At 41.2% G+C, this 26432-nt stretch overlaps 1 protein-coding gene across 4 annotated transcripts; it reads right to left on the bottom strand.

The window, feature by feature from the left end:
- Positions 1-1112: 1112 nt before the first annotated feature.
- Positions 1113-25328, bottom strand: setd1a (SET domain containing 1A, histone lysine methyltransferase). Of its 4 annotated transcripts, none has more exons than XM_085404612.1 (21): positions 25281-25328; positions 24106-24250; positions 23919-24017; positions 23557-23827; positions 23118-23248; positions 22758-23008; positions 20017-21682; positions 18706-19698; positions 18210-18377; positions 17333-17417; positions 17105-17247; positions 15559-15595; positions 15281-15473; positions 15152-15192; positions 13766-15057; positions 11963-12317; positions 11587-11768; positions 6029-6139; positions 4917-5036; positions 4518-4655; positions 1113-4403 (listed from the first exon to the last, which is right to left on the bottom strand). In XM_085404612.1, exons 2-21 carry the CDS (start codon positions 24241-24243, stop codon positions 4230-4232), a joined length of 6588 nt encoding a protein of 2195 aa, XP_085260738.1. In that variant the 5' UTR covers positions 24244-24250; positions 25281-25328; the 3' UTR covers positions 1113-4229. The 4 variants fall into 4 exon arrangements, with proteins under 4 accessions (XP_085260738.1, XP_085260736.1, XP_085260737.1 ...); XM_085404610.1 differs by lacking the exon at positions 25281-25328 and adding an exon at positions 24940-25272; XM_085404611.1 differs by lacking the exon at positions 25281-25328 and adding an exon at positions 24971-25272.
- Positions 25329-26432: the final 1104 nt, after the last annotated feature.

The following is a 26432-nucleotide window of genomic DNA, read 5'->3' as shown; positions in this document are numbered from 1 at the left end:
TGACTTGGTAAAGAAAAACACAAGATTTTCATTTATTTAAAAAATATTTTTTCAACATGTTGCTTTAAATAAACATGGAGACAGTTCCATATTTATGTTGTTTATAAAATAAATATAAGAATTATGCTACATTTTGCTTCTATTTCACTATATTTTGGAAACAAATATTAGTTTATATTATACAATATTGCAAACCATAGGTTTATTTTAGTCATTGCCATTTTTTGCTGGTTGGCAACCATTAGTGAGGGTAATTTGGGTCAACAACAACAAGGCATTTATGCTGCATTATGACAGAAACGGGTCCTTCTTGTGTTCACCATGCTTCATTAAATGTTACAAAGGATCTCCACTGGACAGCGGACTACACTTTGGAAAATCTTCTGCTCTGTAATTGTTTTAGCATGTTGCATTGCTTGATTACATCTACCTTTAAGTGCACAACTGCTTCTCAAGTTTACTAAGAAAAGGCTTTTGAAGTGGTTAGCACTGTTACAGCCCTCTTCTTCAACTTGGGTGTTCGAACCCACTGTGTACTAATAAATTCAGTAGTCTGTAGGCATGCCTGTTTGGTTAACTGATGATTTTAAGGTGACCAATGATGTTTAATGTTTAAGAACATAAAAATGATCTGTTGTGATAGACCAAGGAACACCGCATACCCATCCTTGTGCCTGAGGGGAGCTAGGATTGATCCCAACCATGAACCATAAAATGTATTAACAGTTTTAAGACCACACTTTATGCACCATACTTAAACAGAGGACGTCATTAGAAAAAAGGGAAGAAAACTGGTCACATTTCTATAGTGTCATTTCAAAAGGAAGCAGATAAGAATGACTTGATGGTTAAAGGTTAAGAACTTTTCTTTTTTTTTTTACTGCTTCCAGATGAGTTACAGGGCTAGGAGTCTTCTGAACCTGGTGCCTTTATTGCCCTCAATAACTTTTAACCAGCAGCTAATGGCTTCAGAAGTGATGAGGGGAGCTACGGGGGCCTCATCTTGCTTCCTTTACTTTCCTTCTGTCATGAATATATTGTTATAGTAAAGTGGATCAGGAGACCTGTGAATGTAAAAGTAATCACTTACACAAAATGGTCCATGTTTTTCTGCTGATGTTTTTAATATGTTTGCCTCTTGAACACACTCACCAAGATTTTCATTTATTTAAAAAATATTTTAATGCACCATTAATAAAGGGTCCAACGCATTAATACAAGAGAAATATTGCAAATAATATTAAAATAATCATCAAATTAAAAGGAAAAACAATAAAAAATAAATGAATGGAAGGTATGTACATGTTTCCTCCTCATTGAGTAAGGAAACGGAACAACATATTTACAGCTTGGAATCAGTGTGTTTCTACAAGAAACAAACACCTCTACAATATTTACATGTACTTCTTTGTTTTTTTGTTTTTGCTTTTGTTTTTTCCTTTCATCTTTTTCTCCTTTATTAAAGAGGGTTGGTTTGTACTGAAAGGCTTTCATTGCAACAAGAAATATCTTACACATTTTCCTGTTTGGGAAAGAACAAAAAACAGGAGTTTAGTTAAAAGTTCAACATCAAAGTTAAACTTTGGACGGCCATAGCCATGAAAATAAAAAAAAGACAACACAAAAGGTCACTGAAATCCCCGTCTGCAACGTATCAGAAACTGGCTAGGATTGTTAACCTCGCAGGGACACGGACACTTTCACCTATCTACAATGCAAACAGACTGTAAGCAGGATTTTTTTTTTTTTTTGAGTTACAATCTTTCAGAAGGGATGACTGAAGTAAAATATAATGCATTCTCATGAATTCTGCAAAGATCTGCAACACAAGGGGAAAACAAGAACTTTAAGTCTTTGAACAGAAACCAAATCAAATAAATGTGCCTTACAAACAGATCTGCCAAGTTTACCTCGAAGGAGTTCTTCTTCTTATTATAACTTTATTTGACTTGGGGCTCTGCTAGAAATGCAAACTTGTAGCAAATGGCTGCAAAGCCAGCAGCATTGTTCACAAACTCACTTGTGTAATTCAGAACTTAACAAAGCAACTAGGGAGAAGGATTTGCAGAAAACGCTTTTGTCAATTGTTTAAACAGGAATTTGTGCGCGTGTTGAAACGAAACAGGGTGATATATTGTAAGCAGCAACAAAACCTTTTCTTGACTTACGTCACTGACATACATGCTTTTAACCAACAAACGCAACGGCTGTGAAACCAGCGTCATTGCTAATAGGATTGCGTCCTTTGTGAATCTTTAGAATTCACCCACAAACAGGGACGTGACCTTGTCGACAACGAAACATACTTTTGCGACTTCTCTGTTGACACAGCAGATATAGCGTGCCAAATCATCGCTGGCAAACAAGCGATTCGAGTTATGAACGTATACACTCCCCCTCCATTGTGTTGGTGATAGAAACAGTCATTGACAATTTCTGATCCCACCCCCACTGGACATGTGCTCAACTGCATTTCACAAGCACAGCCCTAATTATTGTAGATGAATAAAGAACCCACAAAGAGCGCACAAATAATTTGTTAAAAGCACCTATGTCAGTATCCATAAGTTTGGAGAAGAACAAAAACAAAAAACAAACAAAAAAAAAAAAAACATAAAAAGGGGAATATAAAAGTTTAGCAGTGGCATTTAAAAAAACAAAACAAACAAAAAAAAACCCCAAAAAAAACAAAAAAAAAAAAAAAAACACGCACACTGTAAGCTGAAACCTAAATTACACATTTTCACAGTGGGTTAAAACGGCTTTACTCTCATACAGACTGTTGCAAAACAGGAGAGTAACACACAGTGGAGAGAGGAGAAAGGATTTATAGGGCTGGTGGATCACAAAGCCACTGAGGACAGTGGATGGGTACACTGAAGCTCATTTCACTGTAATATACTTACAGCTAATGCAAATAAGTAACAATACCATTAATAACAGCAATAGTAATATAATATAATACTATGAAATGAAATTTAAAAAAAAGCTCCAAAACAACCCTCAGGCTTGGAAATCTTGCATAACTGAAGACCAAATTGATTGAAGTGATTTATCTTAAAAGTTACGCCCTTAGTGAGCGAGTCTAAAAACCCTGAATTTTTCTGGTATTCGTGTGCGTCTCTGTGCGGATTTGTATGGGTGCGTGGTTACAGAAGGAATTCGACACTAGAGGAGTGACTCCTGGACGACGCCGACAAAAGAAAGCCCCTTTCAGACATGACCTCCTTATCATTAACGTGACGGCATCCAAATGCACTGCTTCACATCTGGATAAACACCCTGGCTTCTGTAATTGTCACAAAGAAAATCTTAGAGAGTAGGAGCCTGGCACAACTCTGCTTGCTGCCAAGTCTACAGATAGTTATGCACAATATTATTTTTGCACGTCTTGTGCATGTTTGTGAATTATTAAGTGCCCTAATCAGCAGTAACTTCTGGACGGCATTTTTCCTACCGACTGCTTTTATTAAAGATCAAAGCGTCCCCCACCGATTTGTTTCAGCTACACCCAATAAAGAAAAAAACAATATTTCAGAGGCTGGTTATGAGACGCACAATACAACTTCCACAGCAGCATGCAAACACGTGAACAAGTGCTGCTCTTAGAGATAATGGCAAAGGAAATGAACACCGAAATTGTAGTTTCACTTCACTAAAGTCGTTACTAACAATAGTTATTTACAAAAATATAATCCTTTTGAAAGTAAGTCATGAGGAACATAAAAATGACCCATGTCTGACTGATGCCGTCACTTTAAAAGAGTAATGAAGCCATGTCTGAGAGAATGCCAATAAACATTTGTCCTTTTCTATTTTTTTTCTCCACATTGTCTCCTTTCAAACGGATGCCGGCATGGAATCAGACAAATCCTTCATGCCCTGACTGACGCAACAACTTCCTTGGAGCACCCGGTTTTGTCCAGTAATACTGCCACTAACGAGCTGATGCTAAAGGCCTTGTCACGCATCGAGAGCCAGATGACGCCAATCCATCACCCACTAGCTTGTGGAACTGCCTAGAGAATGAAAACTGTGTGTGAAAAGTGCCAAGTGTGTGCGTGTCTACGTCCTAGGTACTGTGAGGCCGGCTATGAGGCCATGAGGAGGGGCAGCATAGTGTACTGGGGTGGTTCAAGTTACACATTTAGGAGAGCGAACTCATGGGGAAAGGGAGGTGTTTACGGGTATGGCTGGCCATTGGTAAGTGTGGTAGAGAAGTGCGTTGACTAGTTGAGCGTCCCACGACAGTTCTCCGTTCCGCACAGACAAGGGATCTTGTTCTCCTCCAGTGGGAACTTGTAATCGTACGTGATCTCTTCGTTGACGGCAATGGGTTGCTTTGAGTAGATCACAATCTTTTTCTGGGACTCTATGGTGATGACCTTGGCGTAGCAGTTTGGCTGCAAGGGGGGAAAAGCATCGACAGACTGATGGGCGACAGCTGCAGAACTTAACATCAGTCCATATCTAAAGCATGTAAGAGGCAGATCATTGTTGAGTGTTTTCAGACTTACAGTGCAGCAGTGGTTGATGAATCGTGCCAGGTTCCCACACTTGGTGGCATCTATAATCGTATCATGGTCCACTCTGAACAAGTAGCTGCTCCCGATGCCCTGCTGTGCGTAACGCTTCTCTCGATTGTCAGCCACCATCTGCGCATAAAGAACATTTTCTGACTGACCACACCCTCAAAGTGTCTGAAAAACTGCAATTCACATACAGTCATATCAATATTACAATGCAAGAGTAAGGGTCCAACACAGCAGGACTCTTAGAGATTTATTATTTGTATAAGTATTTTACAGATTTGTTTAGATGGCAACAGTGGATAATGAAAACATTTAGATGTCAAGATGGCTGAAAAGTTTCAAAAACCATCACTGGTTAAACACAAAACTCCTTATAAGTCATACCTGTCTTATGTTTTGACCCACATACTCAATGACCATCTCATCAGCAGCAATGGGCTCCATCGCAAACAGGCCCCATTCGTGGATTCGGCTGCGTCCGAAACGAAGCCTCTTCTTTCGGAACTGCATCAGGACAGAGCGGATGTAATTTAAGAGGAGCCTTACTAGCAATAGATATTTTTATAAACTAACCTGTCCTGAATTAACAGACAGCTTTAAGTATTTACAGGCTATATCTTTGTTTTATAATTGGATCTTCAACAATTCAAAAAGGTAAACTAATCCAAGTTGATAATTTGGTGTGAAAACCAGAAAAAAAATAAATTGTTGACTAGAATAAGAACATGCAAAAAAGGCCCACACCCAAAAGTTTGACCACTGACCTACTGTAGTGAGCAGATTTTCTGCACGTTTAGCACAGAGGCAGATCTGTGACTTCGACCCCGGATTTGTGTAACAATGAAAGCCAGAGATACAGCCTCTTTCAAAACCAAACACACACACGCACACACAAAACGAGACAAGAGCCACCTTCCAAAAAAACGCCTATTCAGACATTGCATTAACAAATAAACAAATTCATCTTGAAACCAAAAGATAAACCCACCATTGTGAAGGTAAAATTTCTGCATTCAGCCCTGAGTTTCATCTTGTGAAGCTTGGAAAAAACCTTTTGCGAGTTTTGATTAATAAACCACAGAGTTCGTGTCAAAATTGGTCTTGTTTGTAGTCTAAGTCTGGACTTAAAGAAGTCCAGATGCTTTTCTTTCCAAGCTACGATGACCTGGATGACTGAGAACCTTCACAGATGTCTTGTTTGTATTGTGTTTAGACTGTAAAACATGTTGGTATATATCCTACTAAATTCAGCTATGCGCTTCTAAAAGCATGGAATCAGTTTCAGGCTCTGGAAATTTATTCCTTAGATGACCTTTTGATTACACTCGTGAACTGTAAACCATTTAATTTATTGTGTCAGGTGGCATAACTTACAGTGTTTTTGTTTTTTAAGCAAAGATTTTTTTTAAAGTTAAATCTGTTGACAAGTCGCAGGTTGCAGTTTAACTTTGTCCTTTAGCTTGTAAGTGACCACATGAATATAGTACTGCTTGTACCTTAAGCTGGTTGAGTTTAAGCAGGTCAGAGTCCATGACAGCAGTGGTGCCGATGACAGTGAGGAGGCGGCGCTGCTCTGAACGTCTCTCTGATAGCACTCGGTTAGCACCCTGCCAGGAAACAAACAAAAGAGCTTCAGAGAGTGCAACGGTTACACTAAGACTTCATCAGATGGCCTTGACGGGTAACAGCATGAACCTCAATTTCCAATACCCCTGCTCTTGTAGCAGAGGTTCATTTGCGAAAGAGATATGACTGGAAAAGTTATTACGCAAGAATAGAAGCAAGTCTGCCCTCGAATACTTCAGTCCCAACTACTGCCTTCCCTCTATTATGGTTCAATAATTAAATTCTTCAGATGTTAACTTGTGTTCCTTATACATATCAAAAATTACTCTCATAACTACTGTGAAAAAAACTTGAGTGTTAAAGGGAGCCCAGCAGTGTAACTGTAGCACAAATTTCCAAAAACAAGGAAAAGGAATCTATGGAAAAAATGAAGCAGCTGAAACTTCCTTAGAAACTTCAAACTGAAACAAAATGAACTGACATGTTCTCATGCTACGTCTCAAACATCATTTTAGATTTTGTCAGACTATGCAACTTCTGTGTTTTTACAACCAATTAATGCTTTGCTTTCAGTACTAAACAGATCAATATTACAATCAAGATAATAATCCATGAGATTACATTTCATGTTTCACCTATAAAGCTAAGTGAAACAGCTGTTTCAATGTATCACCATGAAGTTAAATCATGTGTGTCTGTGTTGCTCTGTGTGCGGGGGAGGGGGGAGAGATCCTCCTGAGTATCAGTAACTCTTTAAGCCTGCCACAAATCTTTGGTTTGAAAACATAAACAGGGATTATTCATCACGACACATCTCTTTGTTCCTGATATAAGCACATAAAAACCTCAAAGCAGCAGACATATCTCAGTTATTGGGACACTTTGATCAGATAATAAAAGACGCAGACTGATGTGGTGCCCCAGTTACATCTCATTCTGTGCGGAGTCTGAATTAGTCTGTAACTCTAGAAACAGCAAGACTGCATAAAACATGCCACAGTAAAATATAATTTGTGTGTATTATTCTAAGGAACTATGCTTGTGTCCATGGAAGCAGTAAGGGAAAGCACAACAGCTAAATGGGAAATACATTACGGAGGAATAAACCTTGCACAGCAACACGATAACGTGGATTTTCCACTCTTAACTCACACAAACACTAAGTGAGCTGATTTTTCAAATGTTCCTGCGTTCCATGACAATCTGGCATTGTGTGGAGGATAACTGGCTGCACATGGGACCAATGACGGTGCATCATATGAGTGTCTGACGAGCATCAAGATCATCACCCCCAAGTGACCCAAACCTTATTTGCAGACATTATAAAAGAGGAACGTTGCATGATGAAATCATAGAATCATCACAGTAATAGCCATATTTAGGCCTATGATAAATGTGTGGGGCTCTGTGACCCCTCTTACTCCTTTTTTTTCTGCTTTTGACTCTAGGCAGACTTATCAGAAAGCTTTCCCTGCACTTACACCAAAGTAATACTCACAAAGAGCTGAAAATAACTGTTAAAAATACTGTGACGCATTCAGGACACATACTATGTTACTGCCCAGCATTATGCACCGGGCAACCATAGCTCTGTAGGTTAAAGCTGACCACACGAACATATATGCAGTAGGACTATATGCATGTAGTGCAACTGTAATTACTCCTGGCACACAGGAAATGGTTCTCACACATTTTTTTTAATCAGCCATTACTAACAAATAAAAATAAAAAAATCATCCAAGCTGAACTATATTTAAAGGTTAGCGCAATACAATCAGCAATTCCAACTGATTTTCCCTAAATTCATTCAAACATTTTTATTTTCTCTGTCCACACGCCTCCTTCAGTGGCTTCATGCCCCAGGTCTTTGAAATTAATTGGCTGTAAATAAAAAAAACTGACTTAAAAAAAAAAAAAAAAAATTATTTTTGCATGTCTGTGTTTGCTTTAGGCTGGGAGATGTCTATACTTGAGCAAATCGTGCCTTGGAATACAAAGTGATAAGTGCACAACCGGTCTAGCCTTACTATTTTTGTTTTTTCTAAGTAAATTCTAATGAAGACATAGTGGTTAGTGTGTTTGTGTAAATAAATGCTGCGCTCATGTTTCCTGTTTGTATTTCCAGCTAAGAGGCACCCAATTCAGCAGTATTTCATGGAAGTTACAGACTGAACCCAGTCTTTTTCTATGAAAAACACATAAAACATGTATTCAAATCCTCCAATCTTTGAATGTGTGATATTTTCTCCTTTATTTTTAAGAAAGGAGAATTGGTTTAATTCTGGATTGGGAATACATGTGCTGTGCAAATTTCTAGAGCTGTTCAACCATGCTTGACGAAAGTTGGAGTTGCACATTTGCTCTGATTATTCTTTCCAAAACACTTTAAAGGTGTGACACTCACTATGATCAAACTTTTCAGGGAACTTCATAAGAATTTATGTGATCGTTAGGATCCTTTGACGTAAATTGGATTCATCATCTTTTGTTCAGGAAGGAGTAATTCACATGTGACAAATCCGGATCTACATCAGGAAAAAAGAATTATGGATTTCCTGTGTCACAAACGGGAATGATCACTGTGCTTTACGTGAAATAACGCCTGGACTGAAACATCCTGCCACTGGCCCAGAGGAAGAATTCACTCTTCAACATTCTCGAAATGCAATAACATTTGTACTGTTTTTGAATACTGACGATAAGATACGTGATATGAACATTAAACTCAAAAGCAGTGGACACAACATACAATTTCAAGTATGTTACAATTATGGCTGCCAACAAAACGGGAAAACAAAGGGAAAACTACACGTTTACATTCAAGGTTGCCGCACTTGTTTCGTCTGTTGTTGAATTCATCACACCCTATCCCCACTCTAAACCCACTTCTAACAGCAAAGATGATGAGAAAAAAAAGAAAAAAAAATGTCAGTCAGCAAGAAATATTTTTGTTTCAAGTAGTCTTGCAAGGAAAAACAAAAGCCTAATGTTTTCAGACATCACATTATTCCTGTGAAAGACCACATTCTGACTCATACAAGCCTGATAAATCAGGAAGCCCGACTAGAAACGACACGCATCTCGCACGTTTCTCCATGACTCTTATTTTCACACAGTTTTTCAGTTTGTATTGTTCTTAGAGCTGGGCGATATGAGATTTTTTCATATCACGATATGTTTTTTTCATTTCAGGCGATAACGATATCTATCACGATATAAGCCAAATAACTATATTTGTAAGATTTAAATGTGCCGTTGCTCACAAGTAAAATGTGAAATAATCAGCAGCTTGTTTTTATTTAAATATTTATTTCCCATAATAAGTTCAACAGGGTAGATGTACTTAAGGAACATGAGACTTTTTCAGATAAATAAAGGCAAATATTGCAAACTACACAAAAGGCAGCCGCTAAAGCGTTTAAGTTTCAAAATAGAACAAACGAAACAGACTAAATTGTCAATTCCACTTAGAAACAAAATATTAATTCTAAAAATAAATCTTAGTTTGTTTTACAGAAGAACAGACAAAACTGACTAACTTTTGTCAATATCAAATAAACTGAGAACTAAAAGGAAATTCTCAATCTCTCCTTGTTGTATAGCTTAGCTTTTCAAACAGTTTTAACAGTTACTTTAGTCTGACAAAAGCCGAATGATGAATCAGCGCTTCCAGTCAGAGACTGAGGCGACGTCCACACGTACACGGGTATTTTTGAAAACGGAGATTTTCCGTTTTCGTTTTAAAAAAAAAAAAATCCCGTCCACACATAAAGGCAGAAATGAAGAAAAACGCTGCTAGGAACATGCCAAAGCAGCAGGTGGCGCTAGATTCCTAACCGTACCGAAATGTTGGCCAATCAGAAGTCTAGAAGCCTCGGTGGGAAAAAGTAAACAAAGCTGGGGCATAGAAGCAGAACCGAGTCGTAAGTGTGGAGGGACAGTAACTGTGTGTATATGTAAGCATTTAAACACTGCAGAGAGTAGAATTAACAGTAACAGTATTGTAGAAATTCATTTCACCGAAACAATAACGTGGCGCACAGTGTGACGCATGCACCAGTTTATTGTATTTCCAGACTTGCTTTCGGCACAATTTACAGTGCACGCTACTCTGTTTTTTGTCAGACTTGAAATAGCCGAAATACCTTCACACTACGGAACTTCTATGGCTCTTCCGTTCGACAATCTCTCCGGCATTGGAACCATCATCTGTTTTCTCTTCGGTCACGCTCGGTTGATTTTTCTAGTCGGCACACTCATTTCCTCCATTACCCGCTGGCTGCTTCCCAAACAAACACACGTGCGGCTTGGCACTTGTGCTGTACGTAACAAGTCACGCGACGTGACGCTGCGGCTGTGATTGGTTCGGCTCTGCGCTACTTAATTTGGATTGGCTGACCTTTTAAAAAAAAAAAAAAAAAAAAAAAAAGGACAAGAGCGGCGAGGTCTATCGCGATAGCTTAATTTCTCTATCGAGTAAAAGTTATATCGCGATACATATCGTTATCGTTCTATCGCCCAGCTCTAATTGTCCTTCTTTTTTTTTTTAAGCATGATTATAAATCAATAATTTACTGATTATTATCAGCCCTAATAGCACTGTTGTTGTTTTGTTGAATTTAATGTTCTTTTTACTGACAAAGAATACATGCCATGCTTTAAACATATGAGCAGTGATGTATGTGACTGAAATTAAATATAATTTGTTTTTCCTGCATGAGTCTGTCTCAACCACCAGACAGCACAAATGTAATGCCTAAAACCTCTGTATTGTAAATGTCCACATACTCATCATCTTACTTCTCTGTCATTTGAAAACCCTCACCTTTTTCCATCTCAAATCCTAAAATTACCACTTCAACTAAGCCAAATATGAATCACCTCCATTCCAAATGCCTGAGAGGCACTATCTAGCCAAATGTTGACTTTATAATAATACCCTGAAACAGCTACAAACCCCTAATAATTGATTACTGAGGCAGTGGAGACCAGCAAAATATTTTTCCTGGAAAAAAAAAGGTTCAACTGGATATCACATTAAAATTCCATTTAAACCCGGCTTCAACTTTCCACACAATCGAAAGCACGTCCACACCAACGTCTCCACTGCCAATCAGATTTACTGACTTTAGGTTGTGCTGCACGCACAGATTCACCTCACGGGCATTTTATCCTGTTCTTTCAACAACAAATGAAGGATCAAGCACAACAGAATCTCCAATCTCACAAACATTAGATTAGGAGAGTGAACGTTATCTGTGAGCGAGTGAACATGAACATTGAACTGTCCAAGTGCGTCGGCCTGTTACCTGATGCCGACTCGTTTTAAGGAAAAGCCTAAACAAGTTTCGCAAGATATCTCAAGTATTTCAGCAAAGCTTCTCAACTGCTTTAACAGACAAAATCAAACTGATGTGAGAACAACAGATTCAATAAATGGAAAAGAAATAAAAGAAGATGCATCCAAAAAGATTTGGAGTCTGCCTACCGAGGTGTCGACATTCTCCACCTCCCGTATGACCTGCTCGGGTAGGTCAAGGTCCAGGTAGACATCCTTCTCCTTGCGGCTGATGGCGTAGTACCCCTCGCTCCTGGCACAACCGGTCACATGCTCACGAAGCTGCCCATCTGTGTTCTTCTTTTTGCGGCGAGGATTTGGCAAATTGGTTAGTGCAGCCCAAAGGTCAAGGCTGACAACAGGGCACCAAATATCAAAGCATTCCTCAATTTAAAAACGTCACGTTATGCAGACAATTTAGTAAATTCATAACAGTCAGACTTTTTGGATATTGTGTCACTTCCATGTAAATCAAACCTAGTGCCCATACATCTTTGAGGTGAAAGATAATCACTGAAAAGGATATTAGTATGGTTGACCCAATGAGTGTCATTGAGCCAGTCGGAGCTATGGTCATCCTGCAGCAGCTTCTCATAAGTCTTCTTCAAAAACGACAAGTCTTCACCATCCAGACCAGAGTTCCAGATGTCATACAAGATGGTCATCTGCTCAAATTCACTGCGGTTGTCAAACTTCACAGCTGGTGGCTCAGGCGCTGGGACAGGTTTCGACCAGTTCTGGGATGTTATTACTCCTGCTTCTTGCAAAAAGAGCCGCTCACTCTTTCTCACTTCTTCAACCAACTCTTCCTCAGTGTCTGAGCTGGACAGCTCCCCAGATTCAAGCTCCTCCACATCCACATCTTTGTCCAAATCTGAGTCCTGCAGGAAAGAAAAACAGTCTTTTAGTTTCTAGTCTATGCGGTGTTTACACTAATACAGACTGACACATTGGACATTTCTCTGGCCAGTTAAAGTCATCTAATCCATAACAATATTCATAACTATATTCAGTGACTGAATGTCATTGACATTTTGGTTGAACATAAGTGTTCTTAGAAAAAAGGCACAGGTGTTGTGCCAAGATGCAGTAAAGATCAAAGATTACAATGCAGGGACTCCAGCAACACTTAACGGGAAGAGGATCAACTTTATTGACTGACCAACGCATTTCGCAATTATGTCTCTAAAATGTAGACTTAAAACGAGATGTCTAGAAAGCTTCTCTTTCTTTTGTTGATAAAATAAATTAAATTAATTATCTAGTCCAGTGTTTACTTGGGCATGCCTTAACCAATTTACCAATACCAACCTGTTATATGTCAGCTGGTTTACCTATGAAGATGTGATTGGTTAATTTGAATTTTTTTCTGTTTCCTGCCTTTTATTGAAGCACACTTCTACTATGTGTTACTATGACCCTGATGAAGGCCACAAGCCAAAATGCGTTGGTCAGTCAATAAAGTTGTTCATCTTCCCTTTAAGCGTTGCTGGAGTCCCTGCATTGTGATTATTTTCATCCTCTCCACACACTTTGGAAGCAGGTGAAGTTGTGCCAGAAATTTTTGCAAAGACCAAACCTGAACCTGAGGTAACCTATTGTTTGGAGCACCATCTGGTATTTCAAATACCTATTAGAGAGGAGATGCCTCAGAATCCGTCTGACTAAGTTCAGGGGGTGAAAACAGCAGAGACTCAAAAACAAATCAGAAACTCATCCAAATTGGTACTTTTTCATATATAGTGCACGAGTTGAGACAGTTTAATTCAGACGAAGTCTCTGGACTGTTACCTGCTGTATTTGCAAAAAGCGCCATCGGACATTAGACGTGTCACTGGCAGGTGGCAAGTTTATGGTTAATGAAAACTCATCTGCGCAAGTAAAAGAAGTTTTTTATGATGCAAAGCACCTGGCTGACATTAGCTTTAAGCAATGCTAAGGAAATGTCAGTAATTCTAATGTGATTGCACCAGTAAGACTGAGAGCAGAGCGCTTCTACAGGGTACACCCTGTTGTTACCCCATCTGTTTTCAGCCAGAACATACCCAAGAATAAAAAAAACAAAACTGTATCACACAGTTCTGTAAATGCAAAAAAACTACATTTCTGTCTACACTGGAAATATATTCCTGGTCTGGAGAGCCCAAAGGTTTACCAGCGGATTCTGATTCTGAAAATTCTTTCGAGACATGTAAAACTCTTCAACTGTACCAATTTCAAAATTCCAACTTTGGGCTTACTGGTAATGAGTCAGTGCTATTGTTGCCTGTGGCATGTTTACGGTTATGACAATCTCAAACATTTACAGGAACAAACGTGACAAATATACCTCTAATTTCCGCTTCCTCTTTTTCTTGCCTGGCTGCTCCTTCTGCTTTTTTGTGTGATGAACCTCAAGGTTTTCTTTATCTTTTCTCTTCCTCTTTTTGCTCTTTTCCTCTTCAGCTTCAAAACCCTTGCCAATTAGGTTCTTCTTCTTTGGTGATGGAGACACCGGCGTAACCTGGCCCGTATCCTCAGAGTCACACATCTCTCCCACTGCAGAAAAGAATTCTCCTGCATCTCCCCGTGACGTAAGTGGATCTCCAATGACTTCCTCTGGGGCTTCCAGCACGCCAGAAATAGAGTTGAGGTCAGCTGGGAGCAAAACAGAAGAATCTTGTCTGGAGGAAGTCCTTTTGGCACCAGTTGGTACTGGTACAACAGGGGGTTTGCAGTAGTTGTGCTCCATAAAGACGATTACAGCCCCTGGACTCATAAGGAGGGCCAGTGACTCTGGGGCGAAGTAATTTCCTTCCATCTTGTGCTCCTCTGCTTCATCAGATGTTTCTGTCTCCTCTGAGTCTCCAGGATCAGGGTCCATTTTCAAAGCCACATCAGCTAACACAGAAAGGTCAGTTGTTGAAGCAGAGGCCAGCTGCAGGAGGCTGGAGGCCCCAACCTGTTCTCTTAGTCTTAACCTCTGCTCACTTTCTTCCTCATCCTCATCTTCCTCTCTGAGAGAGTGACAGGAAGAAGTAGACAGGCTAGATGTCCGTGGTCTGCCTCTGGACCTTTTGTTGACAGATGGTGGTGCTGGGGCCTCCTCAAAGGCCATCCTACACATAGAGGCATGGTCCAAAGGCAGGTTCTGCACAGTGCGGCACACCATAACAGGAGGAGCAGGAGATTTGGGAGACTCTTTGCCTGCACCGCGTTTGCTAGGGGATTTGACTGGGGTAGTCTGGGGAGAAATGAGGGGTCCTCTCTTGGTCTCCTCGGTATCTTGGGTTCGTCCAGATGGGGGCACAATGAGAGCATTCCCTTCGCCTGGTTTAGAGGCAAAGGGAAGCAGCTGGATGCCCTGACTGGGACGAGATGAATTGGGTGAGGTTGCAATGATGGGTGAGTCTGGAAGCCTGCCTGAAAGGAGGGGAGATTCACCCGAAACTTGAGACGGAGATGGTGGTGCAGCTGGCAATTGCATTTTGCTTTCGTTCTCGTCTGTAGAGAAGGAGACTGTCTTTTTGCGCTTCTTGAGAGGGGGCACAAGAACGATAGGGGATGTAGGGCGTGGGTATGGTGGTGAGGGGGGATGTTTGGTAGGCGCCGTTGTGTCTGCCTTGCCATCTTTTGTATCACCTGAGAAAAGATACAAGTTTTCAAAGATTGAACTCGAACTGAAGCAATTATGTTACTGGTGCTTTTTGGTGATTTATAACAACTTCTGACTAACCTGCTTTGACCTCTGCCTTTGGAACAGCTGCATTATTTTCCCTGAGAAAAACAAAACAAGCATTTGAGTGTTGAAAAGTACAACATTCATTGTTATATAATTCTGATTACAGCAGTACAAGTGATGTACCTCTCATTGTCTTTCTCAGTTGTGCTATCCATAGTTGACTCATCCATGCTGTCTGGTCCTTCACTCTCTGCCCGCTCTCCTTCCTCTTCATCTTCATCCTCTTCTGAGGATGAAGATGAAGATCCTGAAGATGAAGAGCCTTCAGAAGAGGATGAGAGGCTCTCGTCATCACTGTCTGCACTGAGGACATCATCTAAAAAAATAAAAAAAAGTCAATGTAAACAGTCATGATAGCTGAAAATAAGAACAAAGTTATGAGATTCCTGTTTGTGGTTTACCATCAGACTCTTTTCCACTTTCGTCTTCCTCATCCTCCTAAACATGGGGGGGAAAAAAAGTTGTCATCACAACAATATAATCACAGTGACATCCTGCCATCTACAGATGAGGACAGAATTTGTAACCCTGCTATGAAAATTTCTTTTTATTGCATTCAATTCACTACAGAACTATTTCCTAAGTGGTGTTAAAGAGAGCATGGAATTTTTAAACACAGCTTTTCCAAACATATTGGGGTTTTTTTGGATGCTTACATTATTTTACTTTGCACACAGATTTCATAAAAACTACCAGGGTTATTACCCCCCTTGATATTAATAATCAACTGCATATCCTTTTCCTGGATAACAGCCTGCAGTTGTTTGTTATAGTTTTCATCAAGTCACACACACACACACACACACACACACACACACACACCCTGAGCAATCGCAGCCCATTCTTCTTTGGCAAATCTCTCAAACTCCTCCAGAGATTTAATGGGTTTTCTGGCACAGACCTCAGTCTACAGTTCACCCCACAGATTTTCAGTGGGACTCAAGTCAAGGCTCAATGTTAACTTGGCTTTCTGTACCAGGAACAACCCATGCTTGGGTGTTGTTGAGTTGGAGAACAAAGCTTATGTTCTACAAACATAAGCATTGTCTCCATGGCCAAAGAACTCTACTTTTGTCTCATCTGACCAAAGGAAACATTTCTTTGGTTCCAACTTTGCTTAGTCATTCACTAGTGTCTTGGCAGTTGTTAATGGGCTCTTTAGACACCTCAAACCCATGCTTGTTTTAGTACTGCATGCAAATTGGAAAATAACCTTCAGTTTGAACCTTCACAAAGTCAAAGCACATCATTGCACAGCAGTGGTTTGTGCTATGGCTCAATAAAAAGGTCTCATTTTCTGGCGACTTATAAAGGTGACACTGGTAATTTTTGATTTCTCAAAAAATTGTTATTGTGTGTAAAAACAAATCAAGAAACAACTAACTTATGGTTTCTAAAAAAATTTAAATAAATAGTATCCTTACAAGTGCTATGTTAAAAATCCCTTGTACGTTTTAAAATAATGGTGATCACCAGTTCTACCCCTTAGCCTCCTAATAGATGCACATATAGCATAAATTTGAAAATCCTAGGCGACTTCCTTCTTGAGTTATTGTATTCACAGGAGTTTCAGAAGATCAAGGTCACCGGGAGTCAAACTCATGTGAGATTTTTAGTTGATGCACCAGTGGTATGAATTTCAAAATCCTATGCTGCCTCGTTGACGTCGCAAACTTGGGATGCCCGCCTGCCTGCCCAATGGGGTGACCGCAACATCCCATCAGCCTTTTACAGCTGAGAGGTAGAAACTACTTTGGAAAGTTTTGAAAACAACTTTAATTTTCATACGAGGCTAATAATTTTGTTCTTATCTGTAGCCAACTAAAATAAATGACAACATGAATTATAAACTCATGTTATCACATTCATATATTCTAATAATCTAAAGTCATTTTTTAAAAATTGTGTTTTAATCTTGAATCACAATTTTAAAACAAACAGACAAACCTTTTCAGTAGAAGAACCATCAGATGTTTCTTCTCCCTCACTGTCAAGCTCCCAGGGTTTCCGATTTCTTGGCTTCTTTTTCCTCCTCTTGTTGTCCCTTTCAGCTCCATGCCTGTCTGCCTCTGGTAATCTCTCGTCAGCAGCTGAAAACAGGATAATTTAAGACTTACATGGAGCAGATCAAGTAATCCAACCTTTTTTTAAAGCCTGAATTACAGCTGAGCAAACCTTCATCATCTTCGTCCGGTGGTGTTGAGGGCCGTGGCCGTTTCATGTCGCCCTCTTCAAACTCTAGAGGTTCTTTCCGTTTCACCTGCATAGTTCAAAGTGTTTTTTAAGAATAAAAACCCCCCAAAAAACCCCAAAATTGACTTTACAAAGTCTGACTATTTTTCAGAACTAGAGGAAGTACCACAAACTGACAACACCAAACACTTGTGCACTTTTTGAATATTGTGGTACCACATAAAAATTCAAAATATTAGAATGACAATATCAGATATTTTAAACTACTCTTGACACCATTTATTGACTTAAGCTTGACATATACTGTGCTGAACATTTATACAGTATGGTTTACCTGTGACAGCCTTAAATGTAGCTTGAAGAGTATCTAATAAGAATTCCAACTACACAATGCACCAACACAATCATTATTATTGGTCCATTTGGTACTAACATGCACTGTAAATACTGCACTATTGACTGAGAAACAATAAGCAGGAAAACAGCATGATGATAATGCAGTGAAACTTATGCCGTTTTATTATGTTCATGTCACATTCAGTTCATGTATGAACAAAATTACTGTCTTTTCTAACTCCTGACACTGGACAGGTCTCCCTTGTAAAAACAGAGTTCAGTACAACTAAATAAATTCTGTATTTATTAGGTCCAACATGGAGAACAGTTTCAGTTACCATTTAGTGACATCAACAAAGTGCCTCAACAAGGTGGCATACAAGCACCACTGCCACCTAGTGTTTTGGTGGTGTAATGGCAAATGAGACACTCCAACAAACAAACATAAAATATGAAGGCAGTATAGATTCCATACAGTAACATGGAGATGAAACCAAAATCTGCAGCAATAAAGTACTGTTACCTTGAAAGAAGGCAGTCGTAGTGCTCCACGGAGAGAAAATCCCTCCATGCCACCACTCTTTGCCCAATCCACAAGAGACATGAGAGGCTCCCGTGGACGGTTGACCTTTTCCTCTTTTTTCTCTTCATCCCGTAACGCAGAAACCCCCCTAACCATCGTCTGGAATGGCTACAAAAAGTAGACATTTACAGAAGATATTACGTTTTTCTGGCCTCGTAACAACAGTCTTTCTTTTATATAGTTAACTGACTAATAAAAGCATCATTAAACTGAGATGAAATAGTAACAGGAATGACATCTTTCATTAAAAAAAACAAACAAAAAAACATGCTAATTATAAAAAAATCAATTACAGTTAAATGGAGGAAGCACATACATAAACTAGTAAAATTATTAAGTAACAGGGTGGGCCTATTTATTTTATTTTACATGCACAAAAATTAACTGCAACCTTAGAAAGATGACCTTCATTATTGTTGAGGCTGGGCTTCCTTACCTTGGCCTTGGTCTCTTTCCGCTCCCACCACTCGTCAAAGGTGGCAAAGGCTACATTCTCCACCATCTTGCGGTTCAGGTCCCTTTGCATGATGTTCTTCATTTCTTGGATAAGAGTGGCCAAGACCATCTGCACTGTGGCTTCATGAGGATTCTCTGCCAGCATGGACATCTCCTCCCCTGGAGCCCTGTACTCATCTCCATCCCCAGGCAGCATCGTGCCATAGCCAGGTGGGGGCATATAAGATGGGTAGTGTGGCGGTAAGACATGTGGAGGCCAGCCACTGTGTGGAGGCGGGATACCATGGTGTGGATGGGGTGGTATTTGAGTGCTGTGGGGATCGGGGTAGGGATAGGTCATGTGGGGTGGCATGTATCGGTGGTCTTGGTCATAATGAGTGCCTGCCCCATTGCCCTCTTGGTCCATGTAGGGGTGGTGTGTGTGATGTTGTGGAATAGAGTGGAGATGGTAGGAATTGTAGTCTGCAGTAGCTGCCTCACCCGGGCCTGTGGTGCCATTGGATGAGGACATGCGCAGCTGGTGTAGGCGACTTAACATGTGGGTCTGCATTTGGAAAGACATAGGGGTTCCACCACTGTACTGGTTCATCAGCTCCATGGAGCTGGCATAGTCATACATGTGGTGAGGCATGGGGGGAGGATACTCAGGATGCAGCTCCATGTGAGGAAGGGGAGGAATCCCTGGTGGAGGTGGGGGTTGTAGGGAGTAACCAGGGGGTGGTGGAGGGGGCAGATGAGGGGGGTAGGATGGTATGGGAGGGTGCATGGAGGTGCCAAAGTGCTGTGCAGAGTCAGAGATGGGTGGGGGTGAAGATGAGGGGTCTGTTGTTTGTGAAGTCATGGCAGCCTGAGATGAAGAAGGTGAGGATCCTGAGGTGACTGATGGCTGGTGGGTGGTCACGGTTGTTATGGTCGTAGTCTCCTCCTCCTCATCTGAGATCTCCATGTCTTCTCCTGAGGAATGAGGAGAGGCCTGAAAGAAAACAGAATTTACTGTCTTAAGTTGAGAAACCACCCACATATTGAAGCAAATTCTCAAAATAACACTTACTGAATTATTTTTCTGTCCCACTTTTCTAACATAGAAACGGGCACATTAAAAGCAAGAAACCAAAACATGAACATTATGTTTGACAGCACTCAGAATGTTAATCACTGTGTCGGTACTGAGGAGGTTTTTATTCATTTCCACCAAATATTTATTTCTCTGCCCACAGACAGGTATTTCTGGGTGACTATCAAAACAACTGATTCTATTTATAAAAATAAATTGAATCAGGACAGATCATACCTGACTCTGTCCATTAAAAGGTGGTGTGTGCGCTCCTGTCCGGCTCTGTGCATCAGCAGATCCAGCCTGTGAAGACTCTTCCTGCAATACTCCAGGACCAGCTGGGCCGACTTGGGCCTGAGTTTCCTCTGGGGGTGGGATGTGGGGAGAATAAGTAGAAACGGGTGGTGTAGATGCTGTAAGTACTGTGGGGCTCTTCCTGCCTTCTCCCCCTTTCCCCCTTTTTCTTCCTCTGTGGCCATCTCTGTCTCTTTCCCCTTTCCTCCTGTGGTCTTTCTCGCCATTGTCCCCCACCTGTTCCCGCTCCCCTTTCGCATCACTTGACCCACGTCTTGTTCCAGCTCCACTTCCATGCTTCTCCTCTTTCCTATCCTCCTCATCTTCTTCATCAGAGGCAAGAAAAGAGAATTTAGCTTTTTGTTCCTTCAAAAGCATCTCAATACGAGAGTCCAGACTGCTGCTGTGGTAGACAAACGGTAAACTCTCATTGGTGGAATCTGGCTCTGGGGAGGACGAGTCCCTTTGAGGGGGTGGAGGGGAGCTAGAAGAAGATGAAAGATGGTGGGGAAGGGAAGTAGAAGAAGGAGAATTAGAAGAGGAAGCAATGGTGGGGTGGGGCGGAGAAGAAGGCGGGGGTGTCTTGGGTGGGGCAGGTGGGGTGCTGGGACGACGTTTGGGTTTTGTCCATTGTTCTTCACCAGCAGGACTATCCTGGTTGAAGTCCAGTGTTCCAAGTGTTTCTGCTACAGCTGCTGCAATAACAGAAGCTGGTGGGAGAGGAGGTGTAGGAGGTGGAGGGAGAGCACTGTGGTGACCATGGTAGTCTTTTTCAGCACCTAATGAAGGCAGAGAACCCCTCTCTGTGAGACTTGTGCTCCCTAGGCGAGTGGAAACGTCCAATCCCTGAGGAGGGGCTGGGGCAGGCTCTTTGGAGGAGTATGTAGAGTAAGATGATGGGGGAGGAGACATGCTGTTAGATGAAGAGCGGTACGAGTTGGAATTGTACCTGGGATCCGAACTGTTAGAGTAGTCACTGTCCCTGTCTCTATCTCGATCTCTGTCTCTGTCCCGGTCATGGCTGCTTCTTCTGCGGCTGCTGCTGCCATGGTGGTTGTGAGAATGGTGGTGGTTGCGGTGTCTCTGGTGGCCGTGGTCACCTGACCGAGAGCCCAGGCTGTCTCGCCTGTACCCCCTGTCATCCCTGCGATCTGAATGGTGGTGGGAATGATGGGAATGGTACTTTGAGGAAGAGTTTGTGTCTTGCTGGTGATGATAAGATGACCTCCTGGAACCAATCCCCGCTGGCCCATACCGTCCCCCTGAGTCTCTTTCACGCTCCCTCTCCCTTTCTGACATTAGGGGCTGATCATATTGGTTGGCAAGAGGTGGTGGGGGCATTGAGGAGTGGTGTGCCATGTGTGGCCCAGGTCCTCCAACATTAGGGTAAGGGGGGTAGCATGGTGGCTCATTGGGACGGTATGATGTTGTTGGGGGGTACATAGGACGACCCCGGTGATACACTGAAGGTTCCTGTGCATCATCAGAGTAGCGTGACACTTTGTATCCTCCAACCGTCGAGGAGACTGCAGAAGACGAAGATGAGGAAGGTAACATGTCCTGGGGAGGGTAGCCGCTGCCCATTGTGCCAGTATTGTAACCAGGATGCCTAAAATGCAGAAATGAGGAATTTATATATGAACCACTAAGTCAATCAATGATGCTTTTTGACTTTATGTGAAAAGGTAAAATGTGGTTTGTGTTGTAACGTCATTTAAATGTTTTTGTTTTAAAAGGGATGACATGAGAAGGATTTTGAGGTTGACATACAATACATACATACAGTGAAATCTAATTGTGGCAAATACTATTGGAAACTCAATGTCGCACAACTGAAACAAACAACCTGAGAGCATTTCCCTCCTCTGTGCAAGCCAAGCTAACAAAGGACACAATAAACAAAAACAAAAAAAATGATGAAAGATGATAAGACCAGACCAGGTCTTTTGTACCAAAAATTTCCCTTCATATCATTTGCACCAACAAGTTCAGGAAAGAAGTATATGGTAAAATATGGTGGAGGCTCGGTTATGGTTTGGGACCGTATTTATAATTATTAATGCAGAAAAGTACCATCAGATTTTGATCCACCACTCAGTACCATCTAGAAAGTGCCTGGCAATAGCGTCATTTTTCAGCATGACAATGATCTCAAGCATACTGCCAATCCAGTAAAAGCATAGAAACACAATAAAAGCAATAACAAAAAATGGACACCATCAGTCATGGACTGGTCTTTCCAATGCCCAAACCTCAACATTACTGAGGAAACAGAGAAGGAACAAATGACAGCCAACATCCAAATAAGAGCTTAGATATGACCTTCAAAAAGTCTGGAGAACTATTTCTGAAAACTACTTAAGTAAATTACAAGAAAGCTTGCCTCAGAAGGTTCAGGCTATGTGGAAAAATAAAAGGTTTTCAAAACAAATATTTCAAGACTATCGAACTTGTTAGAATTGTACAAATCTTGTTTTTTTGCCTCATATACTGTATTTTCATGTATGACTGCATGTTTAAAAAAAAAATCGCTGCATCCATTTCTCATTTTCCTAGCAAAATATATCGAAACAAGGGGTGCCTCAGTCTTTTCCACAGTACTTTGAACCAAACCACAACAGTAAGACCACTTAAGGTAAATTTTATTCAAGATGCTTTGTTCCAGTTAATTATCAGAAACTAACCTTCCACCAGCATAGCCCGAGTCTTGTGAAAAAGGGGTCCCAGATCTTGAGCTGTAAGGTGTTCCTCCCCCACCCTGAGATGACGCAGAGGAGCTTGGGGTGTAAGGACCTGCCATGGAGGAGGGGGGCGTGTCTAGACGCTGATCATAGCCAGTCTCTACAGAAGGTGTGACATTTCCCGATGTGAGGGCCTGGACCCCTGCTGCCAAAACTGCAAGCTCACTGGAAAGCCTTCGCCTCATTTCTGATGGCTATGGAAACAGAGTAAAAATGTATAAAATTAAATGCATCTTCATTCAGATTATCACTCAAGCATGACATCACTAAATAAGTGAAGAGATGTTTGTGCAGTCACAATACCGTGTCAGGCTGTGGCTGTGTTGTAGCCTGAGGCTGAAGCCTGTCTGTCAAAGCCTTGCCTCCTAGAGGCACTGTCTGAGGAGTGTAGGACCCATTTACTATCAGGTCATAATATTTCTGCCTCTGTTGACCTGTATAAAAATAAAAGTCACAGCTATTTAAATGCAAGCTCTCAAACCGAATCAACAGACAAACAATTTATATCTAACATGGTTTGTATGAAAAACTTTAGATTTAACTGCAGCTTAAGTTTTTTCTGTGTCACTTGACTGTTTTGTTAGCAAGTCTTCTTCCTTTGAGGAACTGCTCAAAAGATTACATGAAAAAGTGACTCTCTTTGTCTTTGGATTTAAAATTGCAAACTGCATATAAAGAAACTGCCCAAAGCATCACTGTAACAATGTGCATCAGATGGCAAAGAGGAGACATTTTAACTTACCTTTTATATCCAACTGAGCATGAATGATGTTCCCCATGACAGAGGTGTTGTGCAGGTGCTTGACTGTGTCCTTGGCTCCTCTGGTGCTGGTGAACAATACTCGGGCCAGGCCTAGGTGCTTTCTAGTCTTGGGGTGAAACAGAATCTCCATCTCCTCCACCTCACCAAACTTGGCACACATTTCTGCCAAGAAGGGTTCCTTGATGTTGTCATTGAGTCGAGCAAAGGTCACCTCCTTGAGAGGTATGGGACCCACATAGAACTCATCAAGCTGCGGTAACAAATTAAAGGATCAGTGAAAAGATAATCAAACAGAAAGCTCCCGAGACGTGTCAAATGAACACTAATCCAAGTATTCTCACCTTAAACTTTGGCACTGGCAGAGACAGCTCTGTATATCTGGACCACAGTCTCCGGGGTCTTGGATCTCGCAGTTCTCCCACAGGTGGAAATCCAGAGTCCTGGGGACGAAAAATAAACAGCATGCAACATACAAACAATAGTCGAAATGATTGAAGATAAAATAAATAAATGTGAACATTAACTCACTGGCACACTGAAATGCACTCCATCATATCTGTAGATCTTCTGGGTGACACGCCTAATGGCTGGGTCCTGGACGAGTTTGTAGCTTTTCCACTGCAAACTGACAGCTTTTTGTGAATCTGCCCCACCGTCTGGATCCATCCTACAACTGTCACACAAAGAAAGACCACCATTACACACACAGTGCAGAAGCTACTGATAGAAGAAGAAGAAAAAAAGACCGGGCATCAGCACAGGGAAGTAAGCTTTAAAAAATCCCTGCGGAATTAAGCCAAACAGATACAAAGTGCTGCAGTAATTACAGACTATGAGCACTCTGTATGGCAACCTGTCAGGCTAGCGAGCTGCGTCACATCAGCTGCTAACGATCAACTTTTCGGACATCTATATTTCAGTTGTAGTTCTTCTTGCATGGGTAAAATAAGTAAATTAAACAGACTAGCAAATGGGACGCTCTTAGCCGCGGATATGATGCCGTGTGCTGTCAAAACAATGATCACCGTTACGTCACTGACCATATACTTCAGCTAGCCACCTGCTGTTAGCAACGGCTAACCTAGAATATGCAAACTGCTGCTTTCCGGCATCATGACAGATTTCACGTTCCACGCATTGAATCGGGCTTCAGAAACACTCAGTAAAACGCCCACCTATCCGTTTCTCTCACCTCAGATCAGAGCGATGTGATTGTAAATTAGTTATGCCTTCTCGTTTTAGCTAGGGCAAGTCAACGGTACGGTAAGCTAATGCTAGTTAGCAAGAACATCACGTTAGGAGTTAAAACTGTGCTCTTCATGTCCCTCAACCCACAGCGATAAAATGTTACCAGTTACGTGCCTCACTACGAGGATCTGTAGACTCGTTTCACCTTCAGTTTAATTAAATTCAGACCCCTCTCCTCTTCGACACCTACTGCCCGCTCATCCGAAAGTAGCAACCCGCCGCTACAGTGTAGGCAGCTCCAGCCAGGCCCGGGAGACGAACAAGAAAAACACTGAGTTCCTAACAGAAACGGCTCACCTCCGGCCCGGCTTTAACGCAAAACCGACGAGCTAAAACGATACCGCTACCATTCCGACAGTTAGTCAAAACAGCAACGCGCCTGTTCGAGCAACGGAGCCATTGTTTTCGCTTCGAAATCCTGACATTGTTGAGAGAGCGGCCATCGCGTAACTAACCTGAAAGCCTCGCCTGTTCTCCATCAGTGTGTTCAAAATGCAACCTGCGATTACTCACCGGCACTTTCGTCAAAGCTGAAACTAAATACAGGGAACTTTCACATTGACACATAACACTGTACACACAACAGCATTAAAAATTGTTAATGTAAATAAAGTCATTTGTTTTATTCAGCGTGAAATTTACGCATTTTTAAAAATTGGTTTGAATCTGCTCCTACATTCGCAAGTATAAAAAATGGCCAAAGGTCCCTCTAGCGGCTGATAAGCAAACCTACCTCAAAATTACTGTCAAATATAATTTATTGTATATTAAAATCTTTCAAGGCTCATATTATACTTGTAGTGAACACTTTAAAGGAATTTATTTCAACATATTAAGTGTATTTATACCGCTACATCTTGAAGAATTTAATTACTTGCCACATACACAATTACACATCTATAATGTGTAGTGAAGTGCTTAAGTGCCAGACTGGCTGTACAAAAGAAAGAGAAATAGAGAAGTATTCCAATCAGCACCCCCCCCCCCCCCCCCCCCATTGTGTTAGATAGCTGGTTAACAGCTATCAGTTGAGTAGCTGAGTATCAGATAGGCAGTGTGTGAGTTGCAGTCTCATTTAGCAGTCTCGCGGCTTGAAGGTAAAAGTTCTGCCTCATTCTCTTGACTGAAGTAACTACACTCCTAAGGGCCACCATCAACGTCGTGATGCTCCGACTAAGGATGCTTTCTATAGTGTAAGAATAGAAGTCCCTGAGCATCCCAGCCAGGAGTTTGAAATCCTTTTTCGTTATCTAAAGTAGGAGAAGCAATGATGGGATTTCCTTATCATGAAGTCATCTCTGATAGAACAGCAGCCAGTGGGCACAACTTGGAATATTGATGCTGCAACTTGCTGTAAATAAGCTACAAACCATGAAATTCAAATAATTCGGACTGACCTTAGGCACAGAAGATCTAAACAATCTCCAAAGCTTCAAGGTGGGCACTCAAGATTTTTGTCCCTAGTTCAATAATTAACCAGATGTAAAATATGCTTATAAGCTCCGTCTGGAGTACCTGCCTTGTAATGTTGAATAGTGTGACAATAAAGTTGGTCTTAAGACATTTTGGATAGGAAATTCCATAATTTATTAAATAAGTTGATTAAC

The sequence above is a fragment of the Rhamphochromis longiceps genome, linkage group LG4, assembly GCF_057381845.1.
Source record: "Rhamphochromis longiceps isolate RC_006_pf linkage group LG4, R_longiceps_female_GT1.1, whole genome shotgun sequence".
Lineage (NCBI taxonomy): Eukaryota > Metazoa > Chordata > Actinopteri > Cichliformes > Cichlidae > Rhamphochromis > Rhamphochromis longiceps.
This window is presented reverse-complemented; position numbering and strand designations above follow the sequence as displayed.

Coding starts and splice junctions, on each gene's coding strand:
- setd1a (XM_085404612.1), bottom strand. CDS start 24,243: ATGGATCCAGACGGTGGGGCAGATTCACAAAAAGCTGTCAGTTTGCAG. Junction 23,009..23,117: donor CACAGCCACAGCCTGACACG/GTATTGTGACTG, acceptor CTGTTTCCATAG/CCATCAGAAATGAGGCGAAG. Junction 11,769..11,962: donor TCATTGGGTCAACCATACTA/ATATCCTTTTCA, acceptor TTTGGGCTGCAC/TAACCAATTTGCCAAATCCT.